General features: G+C 42.5%; 1 protein-coding gene and 1 pseudogene across 1 annotated transcript in view; one reads left to right on the plus strand and one right to left on the minus strand.

Annotated features, from left to right (window-relative positions):
- The window catches only part of LOC140513820 (enhancer of rudimentary homolog pseudogene), a 58,722-nt pseudogene that overhangs the window by 36,791 nt on the left and 2,519 nt on the right, over positions 1–19,412 (minus strand).
- LOC140513777 (TP53-binding protein 1-like) overlaps positions 906–19,412 on the plus strand; it is a 115,339-nt gene continuing 96,832 nt past the window's right edge. Inside the window, exons 1-2 of the mRNA XM_072623780.1 lie at positions 906–1,131; positions 18,723–18,757. Coding sequence (XP_072479881.1) covers positions 906–1,131; positions 18,723–18,757 — 261 coding nt within the window. The remainder of the gene's footprint in view (positions 1,132–18,722; positions 18,758–19,412) is intronic.

Raw genomic sequence — 19,412 nt, forward strand, 5'->3', positions numbered from 1 at the left:
TATTTCTGCATCTAACTTTTCTCGAGTTAGATTTTCGAGATTTAATTATCTCCGATTGCTTCAGTTACCTGATTCTCCATAAGTAAATATTTTCCTCTGTGGGGTCAACTAAGTTTTGTCTCTTCAGGTTTTTTTTCCTCGACTTTCCCTTACTTCAGAAGGATACCGCAAAACATCTGTAGCCTAGTCTGCATTTAAAAAGCTAGTCTGCATTTAAAAGAAACCCTGGAAAGGAGAGTTCGGGGATGGAAGAAGAAATGTTGATAGGTTGATTAAGTGCTCAGAGGTCCGTGGTACTTGAGTTGTTGGTGCCTAAGAGGGTCTTTGAGGTCCATTTCAAATCTGGGGGCCTAGAATCAACCCCCTGGGATCCCCGAGCCCTCAGGGTCCCGCTTTCTCTGATCGATCTTAAGTTGGACGAAAATGACCGCATCCTCTGTCGTGACACCGATTTCCTCTATCATGAGATCGCGAGCGACAGGGATGTAGGGAGCCACAGGGCAATGAAAGAAACCTCAGAAGGAGAGAAAGGCAAAGCTCTGGGGCCAGGGGAGGAGAAAATGAGGGGGGTGGGAAGGCTGGGGGATTTCCTACCTATCTTCCCCTTCTAACGGGAGCGGAAAATGTGATTTGCTGTGCATTCCAGGAGCGGTCCCCTGGGGTGACCTCTCCCCGCTGGCCCAGGTAGAGGGAGGGGGCTTTGGGGAGGGAGGAGAAAAGGAGGCGGGTTCAGTCTGGTAGGGGTCCCCGCTGGGAGCCGGGGAGGGGGGGGTGTATGGGGAGAGAAGAAAGGAGGGGGACTCAGTAACAGGAAAAGGGGGCGGAATAGCGGGCCGGGCCGGGCGGCGCCTGGCCAATGATGTGGCGAGGCCCAGGAGCGCGGCGTGCAGCCGGCGGACATTTAAATGGGAGACGCCGAGATGCTGAGGCACTCGGCGCGCCCTCCATGGACTCGGGGGCCAATCCAGCCGCGCAGACACAGTCGCAGCTCCCAAGCTAGCCGGGTGTGCCGCCCCAGGGGGGGTCGGGGGGCGCGGAATCAGCCCCTGGGGCAGTCCCAGCGACTCAGGAAGACTTACAAAACCCCCAGGTCACAAAGAGAAGAGAAAATAAAAGGACGCTTCGGAACAGGTGAGTTTAACCCGACAGATGCCAGTTCCAGGTCCTGCTTGGACGCAGACCCCACAAGGAGAGCTTTCCTCTAGTGAATCTCGAGCCCTTCCATCAGCGCACCCCACAGCCCCCAATCCATGCTGGGATCCTCCTTCCTTGCTCTCCTCGGGCAGAGCTGTCTGCTGACAGCCACGATCCCGAGAAGGACTGTGAGCTCCAGAGAAGGAACTGTCCCGAGCTGCAGGTTCCTTCTCTGCAGTGGAAACGCGTGGAGGTCAAGCCTGTCGAGGAAGCGCCTGTTCCGCTTTCCTACACCTTACTGGTTTTCCACTTTCTCAGACCGTCTCTTGTTCCCCTAAAAGGAGGGAAGACACCCCATCCGTTAGGAAAAGGCGCTGGGAAGCAGCGCCTTATTGGGGAAGACTTGAGACTTGGGGTTCAGTCTGGGTGATCATCCTTTCCGATCTGGGCACAGAAGGGATTGAGGCGGTGGCGGCAGTGATGGTGGGTGAAAGAAAGAGGGGAAGGAGAATGTGAGCTTCTCAGGTGTGCTTGTGCGTGTGTTTTTGTGCGTGCTACAGTGTATGCGTGATGTAGTGTGTGTGTGTGTGTGTGTGTGTGTGTGTATGTGTGTGGTATGTGTGTCCGTTGGCGCCAGTCTCCTATCTCTTACTGGTTGAGCAAAGTTGGAGAGCTGGGAGAAGGAAAAACCGAAAGGTCGTGCGAATGTAGTAGGCGCAGTGAGAGAACCTTTCACCTGTGCCTTTGCGCACCAGGTAAAAGGCGACTGGCTCAGGGGAACGTGTGTGCGCTTTTAAACCAAAGTGAGCCAGGAGCCCCTAGAGGTGCACAAAGTTGGAGATTCCAGGATCTCCACTTAGCCCCACACTTAGTCCAGCCCTAGATGACATTTTCTCCCTCTCCCACTGAAATGCTCGGTCTTACTCGTGTACATATTGGAAGGTACTGTTAAAAGTTGTAGATGCGCATCCCAAACCCCGTCTTCCCTGTTCCCTTTCCCCCTAGACTGTCACTCAAAGGGGTAGTCGCCGCTCATGCTCTAGATAAGAAGCGGTGACAGGAAATCTGGGGGGAAAGATTCTGTTTCACCAGAAAACCTGGAGCTCCGGGCACTTTTGCAGTCCCAAATCGTCTCAGGAACTCGTCTTCTGGGCAGGCCCGATCTGGTCAAACCTTTACAAACAACCCCGTAGAAAGTTCAGTTGCCTAGGGGTTAATACAAACCAATGTTGAAACTAATCTCCCCAACCCATCCCCTTGTTTAACTGGAACTTGTGATTTCAAGAGTGGGGATCTTCCAGTCGCGAAAAACCACTCCAATGGTGCAGATCGGCAATTCGTTGGTTTTAGAGAGTCGCCTAATGCGCTGAAAAGTTAGGGGCTTTGCCCAAGGTCACATTGTATGAACTCAGGTATTATCTGACTCCCGAGTCTGACCTCTCTCTTCTGTGCTAGGCTACTTCCTTAATGCGTTGATGTTAAGGGAAAATCAAAATGCTATCTGTGTCCTCCTTTCTGCATTATCTAGGAATGGGCTTTCCAGATATAACTCACCTTAACTCATCTAACTCGGTCATGGAGACTTAAAGAAAGCATAGGTACCTTAACTGGATTGGGGGGTGGGGGTGGGGAGAGAGAGAGAGAGAGAGAGAGAGAGAGAGAGAGAGAGAGACAGAGAGAGAGAGAGAGAGAGAGACAGAGACAGAGAAAGAGACAGAGAGAGACAGAGACAAAGACAGAGAGAGAGACAGAGACAGAGAAACAGAGAGACAGACAGAGACAGAGACAGAGAGACAGAGAGAGAGAGAGAGAGTGTGAAGGCACCAAAATCACTTTTCCTTAGGAAAGTTTACCTCTTGGTTGCAGAATCAGAAACGAATTGCTTCCCTGCTGGGGTTTCTTGTGTCCTTCCTTTGTTCCCACTTCAAGCTCTCCACTAGCGGAATCTGTAAGCCTTTTAATGACAACAACACTTACAACAAAACCCAGAAGTGTTTCATTGTTAAGACTTTGGTAGGTCTTTCACTGCAGAGGCCAGAATCGGTTATGAAATCTTCCGATTGAAGCAGTAAATCTAGGTGATGTTTATGAATGGTTGTTTATTTCCCCCAAAGTGAGGCTGCCACGAAAGCAGTTGATTAAATCAATCCATTGTGTTATTTTATGTTTAAATTGCCCTATAGGCCCTGGAGGAGTGTTTCTTTCTGTCTATCCACATAAGTAAAACAACTAGAATGAAAAAGATTAAGAAAACTCTTCAAGAGTGAGATGAATTCCAAGGATTTATCTGAAAAACTTTCCAATGTACCCAAGTAGGAGCATGATTCAAATTCAGTCCCTATCTAGCATGCAATCTAAAGTCTAAAGCAATGCAGCTGAATTAACTAATCTTCCTTGGCAAACTACTGTTTCATTTTGAGCATGAAATTTTATTTAAGGCTTCTTCACAACTGTGACCACTTTAAAAAAGAAAAACCTTAAGGTTACAATGGAGCTTAGCATTTTCATTTTACATTTTATGGGTTTGATAATGTTCATTGTTTTTTTAAATCCCATAGCTTTTTTGAGAGAGAAACTATTAACTTGCAGGATCCAGTCTAGAGAAATCTAAAATTCATAGAAAGGCAAACTCTGTTAAATGAAAGTTTGGGGTGTTGTGTGTGTGTGTGTGTGTTGTATGTGTGTTGGTGCATGTGTGTTGGTGCATGTGTGTTGAATAATAGGATCTCTGCAGGCCCTTACTAAAGTGGCCACACTGGAGAACACTAGAAACACGATTCATTTCCTTATCTTTGTGCAGTTTCTAACTAGGACTCAGGAGGATGAGACTTTCAGGCTCTTAGCTCCGATCTGATTATGTGTTAGGATCGCAGTCCTGGTCTTCTGCCTCTGTCTTCCAAATTGAAGCTCTCTGTTGGAACACTGTGTTAAATAAATATATGGAGAAATGGTGACATATCTCCAGACTTTCTAACACTCCAGAATCAAAAACAATTTATCTAGAAAAATTATCTTAACACCAAAGATAGAAATTAAATGTGTTGCAAGGGCATTTCCCTTTCTGTCTGCTTAAAGATTTTGTTTTATGTACTAAATATTTCAGACAGCATACTACTATACTACTACTATGTACTATATATAAAGGATATTTTATATACTAGCAGAGATACAACTGTTCTGTCTGAGAGGTAATGTTGGGAAGTAGCATTGTCTACAATGAATCTTATGAAGGAATCATATCTCAGAAATGACTAATCCAGAACACTACGTTGGAAAAAAAAATCATTTCTTTTTAGAGTTTGTGAGTGTATGTGGGGGTTGAGGTGGGTGAGAGGTGAACTTCTGTGCTGGATGACAGGAATGAATCATGAAGGCAGGTATCACCTTTGTTGCTTACAAAATAAAAATGATTTTGTACAATACTCAGTCCTAGAAAAGCAAATTCATAATAGATCTCATTTTTTATTCATCAAAAACAAAGGTAATGAAAAATAAGTCTAATTCATTGAGAGTAGCCTGGTATGGTGGAAAGAGCACTGGTTCTAGACTCAGAGAATCTGGGTTCAAATTCTCACTGTCACTTCTTACTTGTATGATCTTGGACAAGTCACCTAATTCCTTTGTGCCTCAGTTTTCTCAGTTGTAAAAAGAGGGTTAGATTAGATGACCTTCCAGGCCCCTTCTAGCTCTAAATAAATGATTCTAAGTACAGGTTTACATTTCCAAACAATCAGTTTTAAGGGGGAAAAATTCTTCATGCCCATAATGAAAATAAAATCTCGCCCTTATATACGCTACAAATTCAGTCATTCATGGTGTCAGATCATGTAGCACAGAGTAAATCTATACTAATACAAAAAAAAAAAACCCCTGTATGTAGCATGAATTTGCCTTGACATCATCATTTTAATGGAGTTTTATTGTTTATCACAAAATAATTTTTCTTGACCTATTTTAATATATATAGTCCTTTAAGTTCTTACCTCCTAAATTTTTGTGTCTTCTGATTCCAAGTGTCATCTGGCCTTGTATTGTATGTGATTTGTCCTTTATTATTGAAGAGGACCTTGACATCAGGAACATGATGCCATGACTTGCAAAGTGAATTGTATGAGTCTGGTCATCTGTTCTATGCAATAGAGAGAGACAAGTCCAACTTAACTAATGGTCTTCAATTTCAGGATTTGTTGGTTTGGGCATTTGTAACGTACAGAGGATAGATGAGTCTCTGCTTCTTCATAGGCATTTTAAAAAACATGTAAAGTCTACTTTTTTTGTTTGATGAGTTTGTCAGAAAATTCTAGACTATTTTATTTTATAATTATCATTGCTAAATCATGATACTGAGGTTTGATTAAGTCATCTTAGCTCTAAAACTAGGATACACCCAACTCTTCTCCACTTTTATCTTCTGCATTTCCTAGACTATAAGCCTAAGGAGAAAATGGTCACAGCATCCAAAAAGTGTGGAGTATAGGTGATCACCTCTAGCATCTTTTTAGGGAGATAGTCACATTAAAACGTGTCTTTTCTAGGTATCTCTCCAAAACTTTATTCACTGAGAATTCCCCAAAAGTCCAGGCACAAGCCTCTGACCTCCTTACAGCTTTTCTCTACTGTATTTATTATGTCAAACCCTTAAAACCTAGATAGCTAGTGGAAAGAGGACTGCACTTGGAGTCAGGAAGACCTGAGTTTTAATCCTATTTACACTGTGTGTAAGTCACTTATCCTCTCTCCACCTGTTTCCTTATCTATATAATGGGGATAATGATAGCATATGCCTCCCAGAGTTATGAGGATCAAAAGAGATAAGATTTGTGAAGTACTTTGCAAACCTTAAAATGCTATATAAATGCTGGATGCTATTATTAGAAATAGGTGTGGCACAGTCAGCCAAATTATGAAATGCTGAGAAAGCAAAATAAAAAGGAAATAGTCTCAAATTCAGTAAGATAACAGGTTCTGTCTTACGTAGAGTAAAAAAACATGAGAAATAGATTGTGCAAACTAGTTCCTTTTTTTTTTGTTCTTTAAGATCCAGAAGACTGTGCTCCTCAAAAGCCTTTCCAGTGGTACCCACCACAATGACCTGCAAATCAGCGTTTGTTACATACACTGAGTGTCATGCAAGTAAATGATGAAGGAAAACTTAAGGAAAGGGTCAGGTAGAAAAGACATACTTTTAGTCAGGTTTTAAAGAGATAAGAAGGAAGGAAAAACTATGAGAAAAGATAAAAAAGATGATTAGTCCAAGAGATAGAAGCTACAGGGATTGCTTTTCACAAAAATCTGACCTGCTTACACGGCAGAATATTCAGTGAAAATTGACATAGACGTCTATTGTGTTGGCAAAACCTGTTTACTGTGTGCTGGTAAATGTTTAACTACCAGTCTTCTAAGGAAAAAGAAGTGTGCATGACACTTTAAAGTTTAATTTGCATCATTAATATTTATGGACATTGTTAACATTATTAACATTATTAATATTTTCTCCATCACTTTCTTATGTCTAGACAGAACATGAAATCAAGTCCTGATTTGTAGTATTTGCTGATTTCTGAGTTGTAAGGGCTCGCACTGATCATTTAACAATTGTTTGTCAAAGTATCAGCTGGCTCTAATATGCTTCTGCTTCAATTGACGTAAAAGTGAGTCTGAAGGATCACAGAATCCAACCCAAAGAGCTAGACATGACCTTAAACACTTTGTCATCTTACAGATGAAGAAATCAAGACCTAAAGAAGTTAAATGACTTGTGTAAATGACAGAGATATGAACTTCTATTGCTTATCATTGTTAATTCTATTTAACTTTACTACTAGATGATCTAGCTTGGTTATATAAGTGGATAGTATAGTGAATGGAAACACTGAGAACACATACACTCCTCATAAACAATGGGAGATCCACTGGTGAACATAGTGGCCATTCATACAAAACCTCTTCTGGGACATCGTTGTCATCAATAGTTATTGACCGCCTACAGTGGACAAGACACTGTTCCAGTTCTTTAGGATACTAAGATGAATCGACAGCATTTATTCAGGCATTTACTATGAGTGTTACATGCTCAAGATGCAAAGATGAAAAATGACACAGTTCCTCATGGATCATAAAATTTATTTGGAATTCTATCCAAGTATAGTGGGCCATTTCACAGGTGTGGAATTCAGTGAAAAAGTGGGCAGTTAATTGGAAGAGAGGCAAAATCCATTCTCTTCAACAATTAGAAAAGCTCATGACCCCAGTCAGGAGTTCTTAACCTGGGGTCCATGAAGTTGCTTTCTTTTCTTTTAAATATTTTGTTAACTTTATTTCAATACAGTTTGTTTCCTTCATAATCATATGTATTTCATTTTGTGCATTTAAAAACATTATACTGAGAAAGGGGACCAGGATTCTACCAGATCACTACCCAAGTCCTTGAAACAGAAAGGTTAAGAATGCCTGCCCTAAGTAGATTTTGAACTTATTTGCTTAAATAATCCACAGTTAACCTGTATAAGAACTGTTATTTAATAGATTCAGAAATATTTTAGCAATTTAAATACCTTCTATTTTATTTATTTTGAAAGTGGAATTTTTTTTAAATCATACCTGAAGTTATATGCTATCTTCCTCAGGCACATATTTATTATTTGGGACAAAATAGAGTGACTTGAGCCTCAGTGAGAAGAGAGAATGCATTAGAGTGGGCTGTTTATGTGTAATTCTTAAAGACTTACCTATTTTCAACTAGAAAGGCACAACATTGCTAGTTTCCTTTCTTTCCTTCACAAAAACATGGGCACTCACATATACACAAGGATTCTACTGGCAATTTTATCTCAGCCATATGTTTCTGGATTGGCAGTTTGATCAGGCAGCTTCCTCAGTCTAACTCCACTGCCTTCCTCTGCTTTACCAGACTTCTGGTCAAGTCCTCTACAGTCTAGGCTCAAGGTAAAGTCTCAGGGGGCAACAGTATGACAGGGTCTTAGATGGCCAGGGTAATTAAACTCCTCACCCAGCCATCTCTAACTTTCTTTCCTCTCCTTGAATTGTGCTTTTCCCCCCCTCCTCTCGTTTCCCTCCTCAACTGGAAGAAAATATGCAACAACATTTTTTCACACAGATTCCCTATTATGTACTCCCCAGAGAAAAAATGCTTAAAGCATAGAGAGACCTCATCACAATACTTTCTGTTCTATTTACCCACAGACAATATCAGTCCTCTCGTGAACCATGTACAGTATCTGATTGGGGATCACAACCTATCTCAAGTAGTCTCCCTAAATACCTACTGGACTTAACAGATAGTGAGATCTAAAGCAAATAATATTTCTTATTTTTTATGTCTCCGCATTCCTCTACAGAAATCATAGTGTGATGCTGCATCATGGTATGGAGGTAACACTGGGTTCTTGAAGACTATGTCAGGTAGCATAAGCATTGGCATATTCAAACAACCAGGAAAAACTTTGAGTATGATTTGGATAACAGATTGTGTCTGCTCCATGAGGAACAGCAAAGTATGAGGAGACATTACCAGAAGTTTGGCCATAAAGTGATGAATTCTTTGGCCATGGTGACCCAGGCACCAAAGAGGTAAAAATGCAAAATAGTCCTGACTAATATGTGGCCCCCTTCCATTTCTGTGATGATGGTGATGGGAGCATGAGAAAGGGATCAAGTGGGTTAAGCATCACGTAGTTTTCAGATCTACAAGTCTATGTTCCAGCCACTGATTCCAAAGAGGCCAAAACTGCTCAGTTCTCTGAAGACCTACAACATCTTCTAAAAACAACAACCAAAAAAGATGTCACCTACATCACAGGGGATTGGAATGCTTAAGCACAAAATCAAAAGATAACTGGAATAACAGGTAAGTTTGGTCTTGGAGTACAAATGAAGTGGGACGGAGACTAACAGAGTTTTGTCAAGATAACTCACTGGTCAGAGCAAACACTTTTTTACAACAATCCAAAAGGTGATTCTACACATGGACAACACAGATGGTCAATATTGAAATCCGACTGATTATATACTTTGCAGCTAAAGGTGGAGAAACTCTATAGTCAATTAAAACATGACTTAGAGCTCACTGTGACTTAGATCGTGAGATTCTTGTTGCAAAATTTAAACTTAAATTGAAGAAAGTAGGGTAAACCATCAGACCCCATAGGTATGACCTAAGCAATATATTTTAAGAATACGAAGTAGAGGTGATGAATAGATTTAAGGGATTAGAGCTGGTAGAAAGAGTGCCTAAAGAACTATGGACAGAGGATCACAATATTGTACAGGGGCAGGGACAAAAATATCCCAGAGAAAAAGAAAAGCAAGAAAGCAAAATATCTGTCTAATAAGGCTTTACAAATAGCTGAGGAAAGATGGAAAGTGAAAGGTAAAAGAGAAAAGGAAAGATATGTCCAACTGAATGCAGAATTCCAGAGAATACCAAGGACAGATAAGGTTTTCTTAAATGAACAATGCAAAGAAATAGAAGAAAACAATAAAATGGAAAAGACAAGAGATGTCTTCAAGAAAAGTAGATATATCAAGGGAATGTTTCATGCAAAAATGGATATGGTAAAAAAATAAAAATGGTAGGGACTTATGAGAAGTAGAAGAGATAAAAAAAGAGGTGGCAAGAATATACAGAAGGAGTATTCAAGAAAGATCTTTAACCTCAGTGATAATGGTATGGTTACTGATCTAGAGCCAGACATCTTGGAGAAGGAGAAGAATTGCTAACAGGAATACTAGTAAGGGTGATGGAATTTCAGTTGAATTATTTAAAATTCTAAGAGATGATGCTGTTAAAGTGTTCCATTCAGTATGTTGGCAAATTTGAAAAACTCAACAGTAGCCACAGGATTGGAAAAGATCAGTTTTCACCCTAGCCCTAAAAAATGACAAGGTGAAAGAATGTTTGAATTACCAAACAATTTTGTTCATTTCCCTTCCAGACTGGGATCTGGGGTTTGTTTGGGTTTTTTTTTTTTTTTTTTTGATGAGGTAAAGAGCCCATTCTCTGCCTCATTTCTTTATCAGTGAACAGGCATTGCCTCAGTCAAACTGAGACCTGTTAAAGACCTTAGCTTAGAAAGGCCAAAGTCTCTACTGCATCTAGGGCCATCTCTAGTCATCCTGATCTATAGATGGCTCTGGAGAAGAAAGTGAGGCTGGTGACTTGGCACAGCCCTCCCTCCCTATATCCAATTCACTTGCCTGTGGTAGCATCATTTTCCTGGAGTCATGATCCTCTTCAAGAACCAAGGAGAAACAATAGCAAGCAATAGTGTCAGTATAAATGCAAGTCAGTTGTTTCAATATATTGACTCATTAGACAAGATCACACATTTAGAGAACCAACAGATTAATGTTTGTAACGCTGATCTGAAAACTTTGTTGTTCTTGTCTGACTCCTCACTGCTGTCTACGTTCACTCTGAGACCATCAGGATCCAAACAATGACCAAGTAGGGAGTGGCCTGGGACCTATCATTCTCTAGTCAATGAGGGCCAGAGTGATTGGGCGTTGTCAGGTGCTTAAGGGAAAAAAAAAGTTTCAGGGATCAAAATTTGTCATTGTTTGTCCCTCATTCTCCAAGAGGACCATGACATCAGGGAGGTGATTCCATTCTTGCTATAAAGGAAGCTACAAGGCATGAAGAAATTGCTGTTAAGTGAAGGATGGTTCACAAGTTTCATTTGTTTTTCCAGAGAACTGAGTAGAGGAGTAAGTTGTCAGTTTGGATGGAATCCTAATAAAGCTGCCCTCACCCCCAATATTCTAACTTCCTTACAGTCCCATTACCCCTACTTCACCACTCCCCCATCCCTAACTCAATATCCGAACTTCTTTATATATGCCTCACTGCTCACTAGAACAGGTGTGTCCATGAACTCCTATGTCTCACAGAACAGCAGCAGTGTCCCTGAGATGAGATCCCAGTCACTGTCTCTAGCCAGTCACTGGTTCCAGACCCATTCCTCATACTTCCCACAGAAACAGCAGGTGTATTCATGCACTCAACCACAACCACATCCATCTAGTCTCAGACAGGACCATCCTTGGCCAATCAGAAAGCAGCACCACCAGGATGCCCATGCAGGATGTGGACCCCAAAACAACAGAAGGAACTTTCTCTAAGTAAGCACCTGCTCGGTAACAGCAAAATCTATCCTTTCGGTGAACCTATGACATAGAGAGGCCCATTATGTCATTATCATACATTCATACCCTGCCATGGATTTTTCTGTATGCATTGTAGGTATTTGCATACACAATTCGACCGTGGCTGGGACTCCTCCCCTATAACCTAATCCTTAACAAACTCCTCCTGTCTTCTTAATATTCATAATTTGTTACGTAATCGCATCTTTACCCTATAAAAATCCATCTTGCTTTCTCTGAAGTTGCTGGGCCCTCTTGGGCTTCCTAGGAAGCATCAATCTCAAGAAATGTCTATGCTTGGATTAGAGATGGTCTGACTGAATTTTTTGAGATAGTTCTACCACAACATTATCATGAAACCACAACAGTTCTATACTAAAGAGATCTTTCTCAAACCTGTCCTCCAATATGTTAGTTATTCTTTCTAACTTTGTCATCTGAAAATTTGATAAGTATGCCATTTGTTACTTTATCAGACGTTAATAAAAAACAAAGTGAAACAGCACAAGGCAGTGTTATAACCAAGGTGTGGAAAATCAAGTTTGGCCCAGGGCACTGAAATTGAAAAACAGCGACATCACTTGTACTCTTTTGACAGCATGTAAACAGCTGAACCTAGCACCTGGATAACAATAATAATTATTTTAAAAAGGAAACTGCCAGATGGTACAACTGCTCCCCTCAGGGTTGTAATACAGGCAAATTCCTCTCAGATTTGGACCAATCCTTCTTCCTAAGTGACTGGAAGACTAGTGACACTCTACAAAGCACAAGGAAAGTTAGGAAGAGGATTCAGTTTGGAGGTAAAGATAATGAGTTCGGTTTTGGACATGCTGAGTTTATGATATCTATGGGATGTCCAGTTTGAGATGTCCAATACTAGGCAGCTGGAGATGTAAGACTGGAGGTCAGAAGAGAGGTTAATGTGGGATAAAGTAGATTTTTCTTAATCACCAGCATAGAAATAATCATTGTATCCATGGAAACTAACAAAATCACCAAGTAAAAGAAGAGGAAGAGGGCCCAGGACAGATAGCTATGGCACATCTGTGGTAAGTGGGTATGATTTGGATGAAGCTCCAGCAAAGAAGAGCAAAAGGGGTGGTCAATTAGGAAGGAGGAGTACCAGAAGAAAGTATCCCAGAAAAGGAGAAGAAGGTAAACACAGGCTCAAAGTTTACAGAGAGGTCAAGAAGCATGAAGCCTGAGAAAAGACCCATGTTTCTCTCTAATAGCCTGTAAGTTGCCTGAGGGAAGGGACTCATATAATGTAGTGGGGGCAGTTCATAGGTATTTGATAAATTCTTTGTTGAATGAATGAACCAAGATACTCAATAGCTTCTTAAAAGATTGTCTTAGCAGTCCACACAGACATGGATGAAGCATGTATATTGCACAGATCAAGATCATGATACTTAACTGGAGAGATGGCACATGGAATTAATCCATCTTTTTTTTTTTTTTTTTTGTGATAGACACTGGACATAAACAATTGCCTAAACCCAGAATTGGATAGGAGGAAGAAATCAAACTGGATTCTATTTGGGAAATTGCAAAGCACTTTTACTGATTCTAAACTGTTTTCTCTCCCTTTGCAATTTAGAAAAATGGTCCCCTCAAAAAAGTCATGAACAGGGATTTTACAACTGAGATAATCAGGAAACTGGGACAGGATGCTTCCTCATAAGTTTTTTTCTTTATAAAGCAGAGGTTCTTAACTTTTTGTGTGTGGCAATCTAGTGAAGCCTATGGACCCCTTCTCAGAATAATGTTTTTAAATGCATAAAATAAAATACATAGGGATTGCAAATAAAACCCATTATTTTGAAATACAAATTTCAAAATAGTAAAAACAGACAAAACTTCAGACTCCAGCTTAAGAATGCCTACTTTAGAGAACTCTTTTTCCTCACTTCCCAATTTACAATCAATCAACATTTACTAAGCACCTATAATATGTCAGGCACTATGCTAAGCATTGGGGATGCAAAAAGGCAAACGACAGCTTCTACCCTCCAGAATCTTCTAAGGAGACATGTAAACAAATATATACAAAGAAGCTATATATGGGACAAATAAGAAATAATTACCAGAAAGAAGGTACTAGAATTGAGGCTGAGAAAACCTCCTTATAAAAGATGGAATATGAGCTGAATGAGGGGAGTGGAAAGAGGATAACACTGTATACAGTTATAGCTACATTGTGTGAAGGCTAATTTTGATAGACTTGGCTCTTGCAAGGCAAGGTTCTAGGACAACTCCATAAGGCTCATGATGGAAAATATTATCCACATCCAGAGAAAGAATTGTGGCATTTGAATGCAGATGGAAGCAGACTATTTGCTGTCTCTCTTTTGTTTTGTTTCTTCTTTCTCATGGTTCATTCCGTTGGTTATAATTCTTCTTTACAATATAACTAAAATGAAAATATGTCTAATATGAATGTATATGGACAGCCTATATCAGATTGCATGCCATCTTGGGGAGCGTATGGAGGGGGAGAAAATTTAAAACTCAAAAGCTTGTGGGACTGAATGTTGTAAACTAAAAATAAATATATTTTAAAAATAGGAAAAAAAAGATGGAATTTTAGTTGAGAAGTCCGAGAAGTCAGTAGGTGAAGCGGAGGAAGGATAGCATTCCAAGGACGGGAGACAGCCAGAGAAAATGCCTTAATTTACCTGTGGTTTTAGAAATCACAACAATGAGTAACAATAATGATTAATAAAGTGCTGCTTCCCACCCTTTGTTGCTTTTAAGAACTCCAGTTGATCTCCCCCAGGGACCACCCAACCTCATTTGGCTTCCATCCTACCTCCTCTTAGGAGACTGATGATATCTCCTTTACAGAGTATAGGTGGGCAAGCTGAATTCGAACTCTATTAATGCTAGAAGAGACCTTAAAAAGCTCATAGAATCAACTGGTTCTACTGTTTCATTTTAAAGATGGAATCTGAGGCCCAAAGAGGTTAAGTGTTTGTCCGTGGCCATACAAGTAGTAACAGAGATGCACTTTGAACTCCCACATAGACTTCAAATCAGGTGGTTTTCCTACAATATTAGACCAGATATTAATCAACACCGCCAACTCTTGGGGCAGGCAGAGTTAGAGTTGGGCTACCTCCATAAGCTAACAGGAGCCTAAGTAAATTCTGCCTAGTGGTGCTTAGAGAAATGGTGTGTTTAGCAGAGACCTCCCATACTGCCAGCATATCTTCCCGTAGAGCTGCAAAAAGATAAGTAGCTCTTAGGCTAGTTTAAGAGGTTTGAGTACATAATCCCCAGTTTCTTTGGGTGCCTCCACTCGAGCAGACCTCTCTCAGAGATAAGATAAGTCGTATCTCTCTGGTCACAAATTTTTAAATCCCCAATTTCTTCCAGCTCCTTTCCTTCCCCAAAGTGCTTTGCACAAGACTGATCCCTGGAGAAAAGTCTAATGGGCACTGCCTTTATGTTTCCTTCCAGGCTTCGTTTGGGATATTAAAATCTCTCCTTTGAAAAGGGCTTTAGAGGCTTTTAGATTGCTTACTAGCTCTGGGCAAGTCACTTAACCTCATGGACCTCAGTTTCCACCTCTGTCAAATGAGTAAGAAGGAAATGGCAAATCCCTCCAGTATCTTTGCCAAAACCCCCAGAGAGGGGTCATGAAGGGTTGGACACGCCTGACAACCTGTCCTGAGAGCGCTGCAAGGCGGGACTTTGGACCAGCACGCTGCGTGGGGCTGCAGGATTGTGGGGAGCAGCATCCCTGCGGATCACCTCTGGGTATTTGTGATAAGCCTCTAGTGGCCCCCAAGTCTGTCTCCCCACACCTTCTAATACAAGCCTAAGCTTGGAGCCTTCCCTTGTCTTTGGAGACCACACCGAACCCCGCTTTACAGGGGAGAAGCTGGGGCTCAAAGGGGTTGCATGGCACGCGCATGATCAGGCACCCCCTCATGGCACCTCCAGCCTCCCCCCTGCCCCCCCCCCCCCCGACCATGGAGGGGCCTTAAGGGCGGTGTAGCGCTCAAGGCTGCAGGAGCCCGGTCCAAACCTCGGCGTCCTGCCCGGGACGGGAGCACGTGGGTGGAGTCCCCGCCCTGCGCCTAGCCCTTAATTAATGGTCTGAGTTGCACGGCCCTGACCATGGTCCACCAGGGATCTCCGCCCTTACAGGGAGCTCACGCGCAGTACCTGTCGGACTAGCCGTAGGACCGGGCTCTACCTTTCTCCCCCCACCCCTCCCCCCTTTCGGTTCTGCTGACGGCGTTACCGCCGAATCAGGCTATTGTTAGGCCCCCGCGGAGGGGTTCTGATTGTGAATGGCGCGGCCCAATCAGAGAGCGGGTCGAACGTTGGCGCGGCCGTTTGAGCCGCTGCGTTCGGCCCGAAGCTGAGTTCTCGGCTGGGGTGCGGAGGCGGAGCGGGAGCTGAGTGCTTGGCTAGGCGGCGGAGGCGGAGTGGGAGGCGGGAGACCGCGGCTTTGGGATTTGGATTGTGGGGGCGACCGGTCTGCCGGAGTGGGCAGCCCGGGATGGGGTAACAGCCCGGCTGACGGAGGGCGGTGCCTGAGCGTGCGAGACCGGTCCGGAGGGGAGCTCGAGGAGTCCGCGGCGGAGCCAGGGCCCAGGGCCCGCCGGGCCTCCGGCGTCTGGGGCGACGTTAGCCTAGGGCCTGACCGGCGACGAGCGGGGGGCCGCAAGAGCCCGCAGACCCGAGGGACCGGAAATAGAGACTGGGAGTCTAGGGGAAAGGTCTTCTGGGGTGAAGGCCTGGGACTGGTTGGTGGGCAGTGACCGGGAGGAGCGTGGACGAGTCTGTGGGGAGTGACTGGAGAGGAGCGTGGACAAGTTGGTGGGGAGTGACTGGAGAGGAGCGTGGACGAGTGACCGGGAAGGAGCGTGGACGAGTCGGTGGGGAGTGACTGGAGAGGAGCGTGGACAAGTTGGTGGGGAGTGACTGGGGAGGAGCGTGGACGAGTGACCGGGAAGGAGCGTGGACGAGTCGGTGGGGAGTGACTGGAGAGGAGCGTGGACAAGTTGGTGGGGAGTGACTGGGGAGGAGCGTGGACGAGTGACCGGGAAGGAGCGTGGACGAGTCGGTGGGGAGTGACCGGAGAGGAGCGTGGAAGGGTCCGTGGGGAGTGACTTAGAGAAGGGTCAGTGGCGGGGGAAGGAGCGGGGTGTGGACAAACAGACCTGAGGGCTTGGAATTGAGGGTAGGAGCCACGGAAGTGGCAGGAGCAGGCCCGAGCCCCAGCGGGGCTCGTGGAAGTGGACGAGAGGGAGTTGAAGCGAAGGTGGTGACACCGAGGGTTTGTAGCAAGTGGAAGAGGTGGTGGCTAGAGAAGGTCAATGGGTGGAAAGGGATCAGGACGAGGAGGAGGGGAGTGGCGGAGAGGTGCGAGACACCCGCAGAAATGAGGCACCGGAGGCTGGTGAGGCTGACCCTGCTGCAGCATCTCGAGGCCGCCTATGGCTTAAAGATCCAGAGCGCTCGCGGCCGGCAGGAGTCTCGGGCGATAACTTTTAGGGTAAGACCAGGGGGAAGAGGGCTGAGGGAGGACATCCGAAGGCTAGTAAGAGTCACTGTGAACCAAACTGGTGAAAGTGGAGCATTAATTTTGTCCAGAAAAGAGGACAGGATGATAGCTAACGTATCTCTAGAGCTACCTATGTGCCAGGGGAAAGAAACTGAGAGGTTAAGTGGTTAAGCGGTCAAGTGACTTGTCTGGGATCACACAGATCTTCTGACTCCAGACCTCGCTCTTTGTTCACACACCCATTTAGCTGCATGTTTAAAACTAGAAAGAAACTTAGAAACTATCTCCTCTAACTCACGGTTTTACAGAGGAGGAAACAGGCCCAAAGAGAGCTTCAGTAATTTGCCCAGAATCACGCAACTATTCTACAAAATAGATTCTGAACCTAGGTTTTTCTGACTGTTTGCTAGTCCATGCCGCTTCTCGATTTTACACATGATAAGCCATATGGTGAAGATGTCAAGATTTACTGTTGGTTATAACTAATGTTTCTATAGTACCTTAAGGTTTCAGATTACTCCATGTACTTGATTTTATCTGAACCTTACAACAACCCCTTGAAGTGTGTGTGTATCTTTCTCTGTATATATACATGTGTGCGTGTGTGTATACACACACACTACATGTTATTATTATTCCTGTTTTTCAATCTGAAGTTCATAGAGGTTAAGTGAGTATTTGTGATTATTTTCTGAGGCTTTTGTGGGCTATCAGGAAGGGTGGTTCATTTAAAAAGAATGGTGTTTTCTGAATGGTTCAGTGGAAATGGTTAAGTACTGAAGAGGAGTTCTGGTTAAATACTAGTGTGTGTGTGTGTGTGTGTGTGTGTGTGTGTGTGTGTGTGTATGTGTGTATGTGTGTACTTAGATTAATTAATACAGCTTCTTTTATGTGGTCCTGTTGTGTATATTTGTTACAGCTGGTTTTTGAGTGCATAATAGTTAATTGAATCTGATTATGCCCAAACCTAATTTTTGCTATTGTCAGCTTTATGTCATAAAACATTTTTTAACTAGGTAGTTAAATTGACACTTTTTTGTTTCTACTGATTATTTACCAATATGATAGTCTCTTCAGTTGTTTCAGTCTCTACCCAAGATTTTATACCTATGAGATAGTAATTTCAAAGATTTCAAGAAATTGAAGGAAAAGATTTAGAAATGTGATGTGAGCCATGTAATATTTTTGAGATAGCATTATGTTCTACAAATGCATAAAGAAGACTAAAATGATTGACAGATGGAGAAGGTCTTTGCAAGACATAGCCCTTGATTTTTTTTCCACTCATAAAATCAAGGAATTCATTTCATAATTTAAAAAAATCGTGTATCAAGCATCTATATACTATGTTTTAGGTGCTGAACAATACTTAAGATCTTGTCGGTAGAGTAGAAACTGACTAGTGGACACATTGTATTGGACAAACAGCCATGCAGAATATTACTCAAATATGAGAATGAACAGTCATATTATATTATATAAAGTAAGTATGAATGTCTTTAAGAGATAAGTGTAAATCAGAGTAAGTAGCCGCTGGAATTGTTTCAGAATGTAATGTGAGGTGAGATAGCTAAGAACAATATTAAAGTTGTACTTCTATTTGCAATAACATTTTATACTGGTTCACACTTAAGAGTTTCTAATACAAAAACTTGTGAATTGCACTTTATACAAATACATAGACTAATATATAAAAACTAATATTTGTGTTCTAAAAATCAACTTATTTGTCAGTATACTGATTTTTCCGTCTTCCCCTCATTTTTTAAAATATTCTATTGAAGGCATTGATTTAATCTGTTTAGTGTAAAGAGCACTAGGCTCCTTGCCACATTCAACTATCATTGCTATGCACCTCCCGTATCTGTACCTTAGCCCTAATCTTTCTCTTCAATTCTAGCCCTGAATCATAATCTGCCTTTCAGACATTTCCAGGTGAGTGTCCCATAGGCATCTTAAGTTCAACATCTCCAAAATAGTACTCACCCACCTCTCTCTGAAGTTTCTTTTGAGAGCAGTTCTGTCCTAACCGTTCTGGTTTGTGAACTTGAAATCGGCTGTAACGCTTCATTTCCCCTCAACCCCTATACCCAGTCACTTGTTGATTCCCCCTACAAAACATCTTTCTAATCCTTCAATCTATAACCCTAGTTCAAGTTGACCTGTTAACTTCTCCCCTGGACTATTATAGTAGCTTCCTAATTGTTGTGTAGGTCATGGTTTTACCCTCCAGGTTTTATCCATCATCCACTTAAAACAAATGATTGTTAAAGCATGGGTATGACTGTGTGGTTCCTTTTTTCAAAAAGATTGCTATCTTGTTTAGAGTCAAATACTACAACTGCCTTGTTTGGCATTTGAAGTCCTTCAAAAAGTAACAGCCAACCTTTCCAGGTTTATTACATATTACTCTGTTTTTTGCAGTGTGCAGTTAAAGTAAGCCTATTTGACATTTCTTTGCTTCCATAACTTTACAGAAGCTATCCTTCATACCTAAAATACTTTTTCCCACACTTCTGCCTCTTGAAACCCTTAGTTTGTTTCAAAGTTTAGCTGAAGTGTAACCTACCCTTTTCTAGTTTCCCATCCT

Source organism: Notamacropus eugenii, chromosome 7, assembly GCF_028372415.1.
Source record: "Notamacropus eugenii isolate mMacEug1 chromosome 7, mMacEug1.pri_v2, whole genome shotgun sequence".
In the NCBI taxonomy this organism is placed as follows: domain Eukaryota; kingdom Metazoa; phylum Chordata; class Mammalia; order Diprotodontia; family Macropodidae; genus Notamacropus; species Notamacropus eugenii.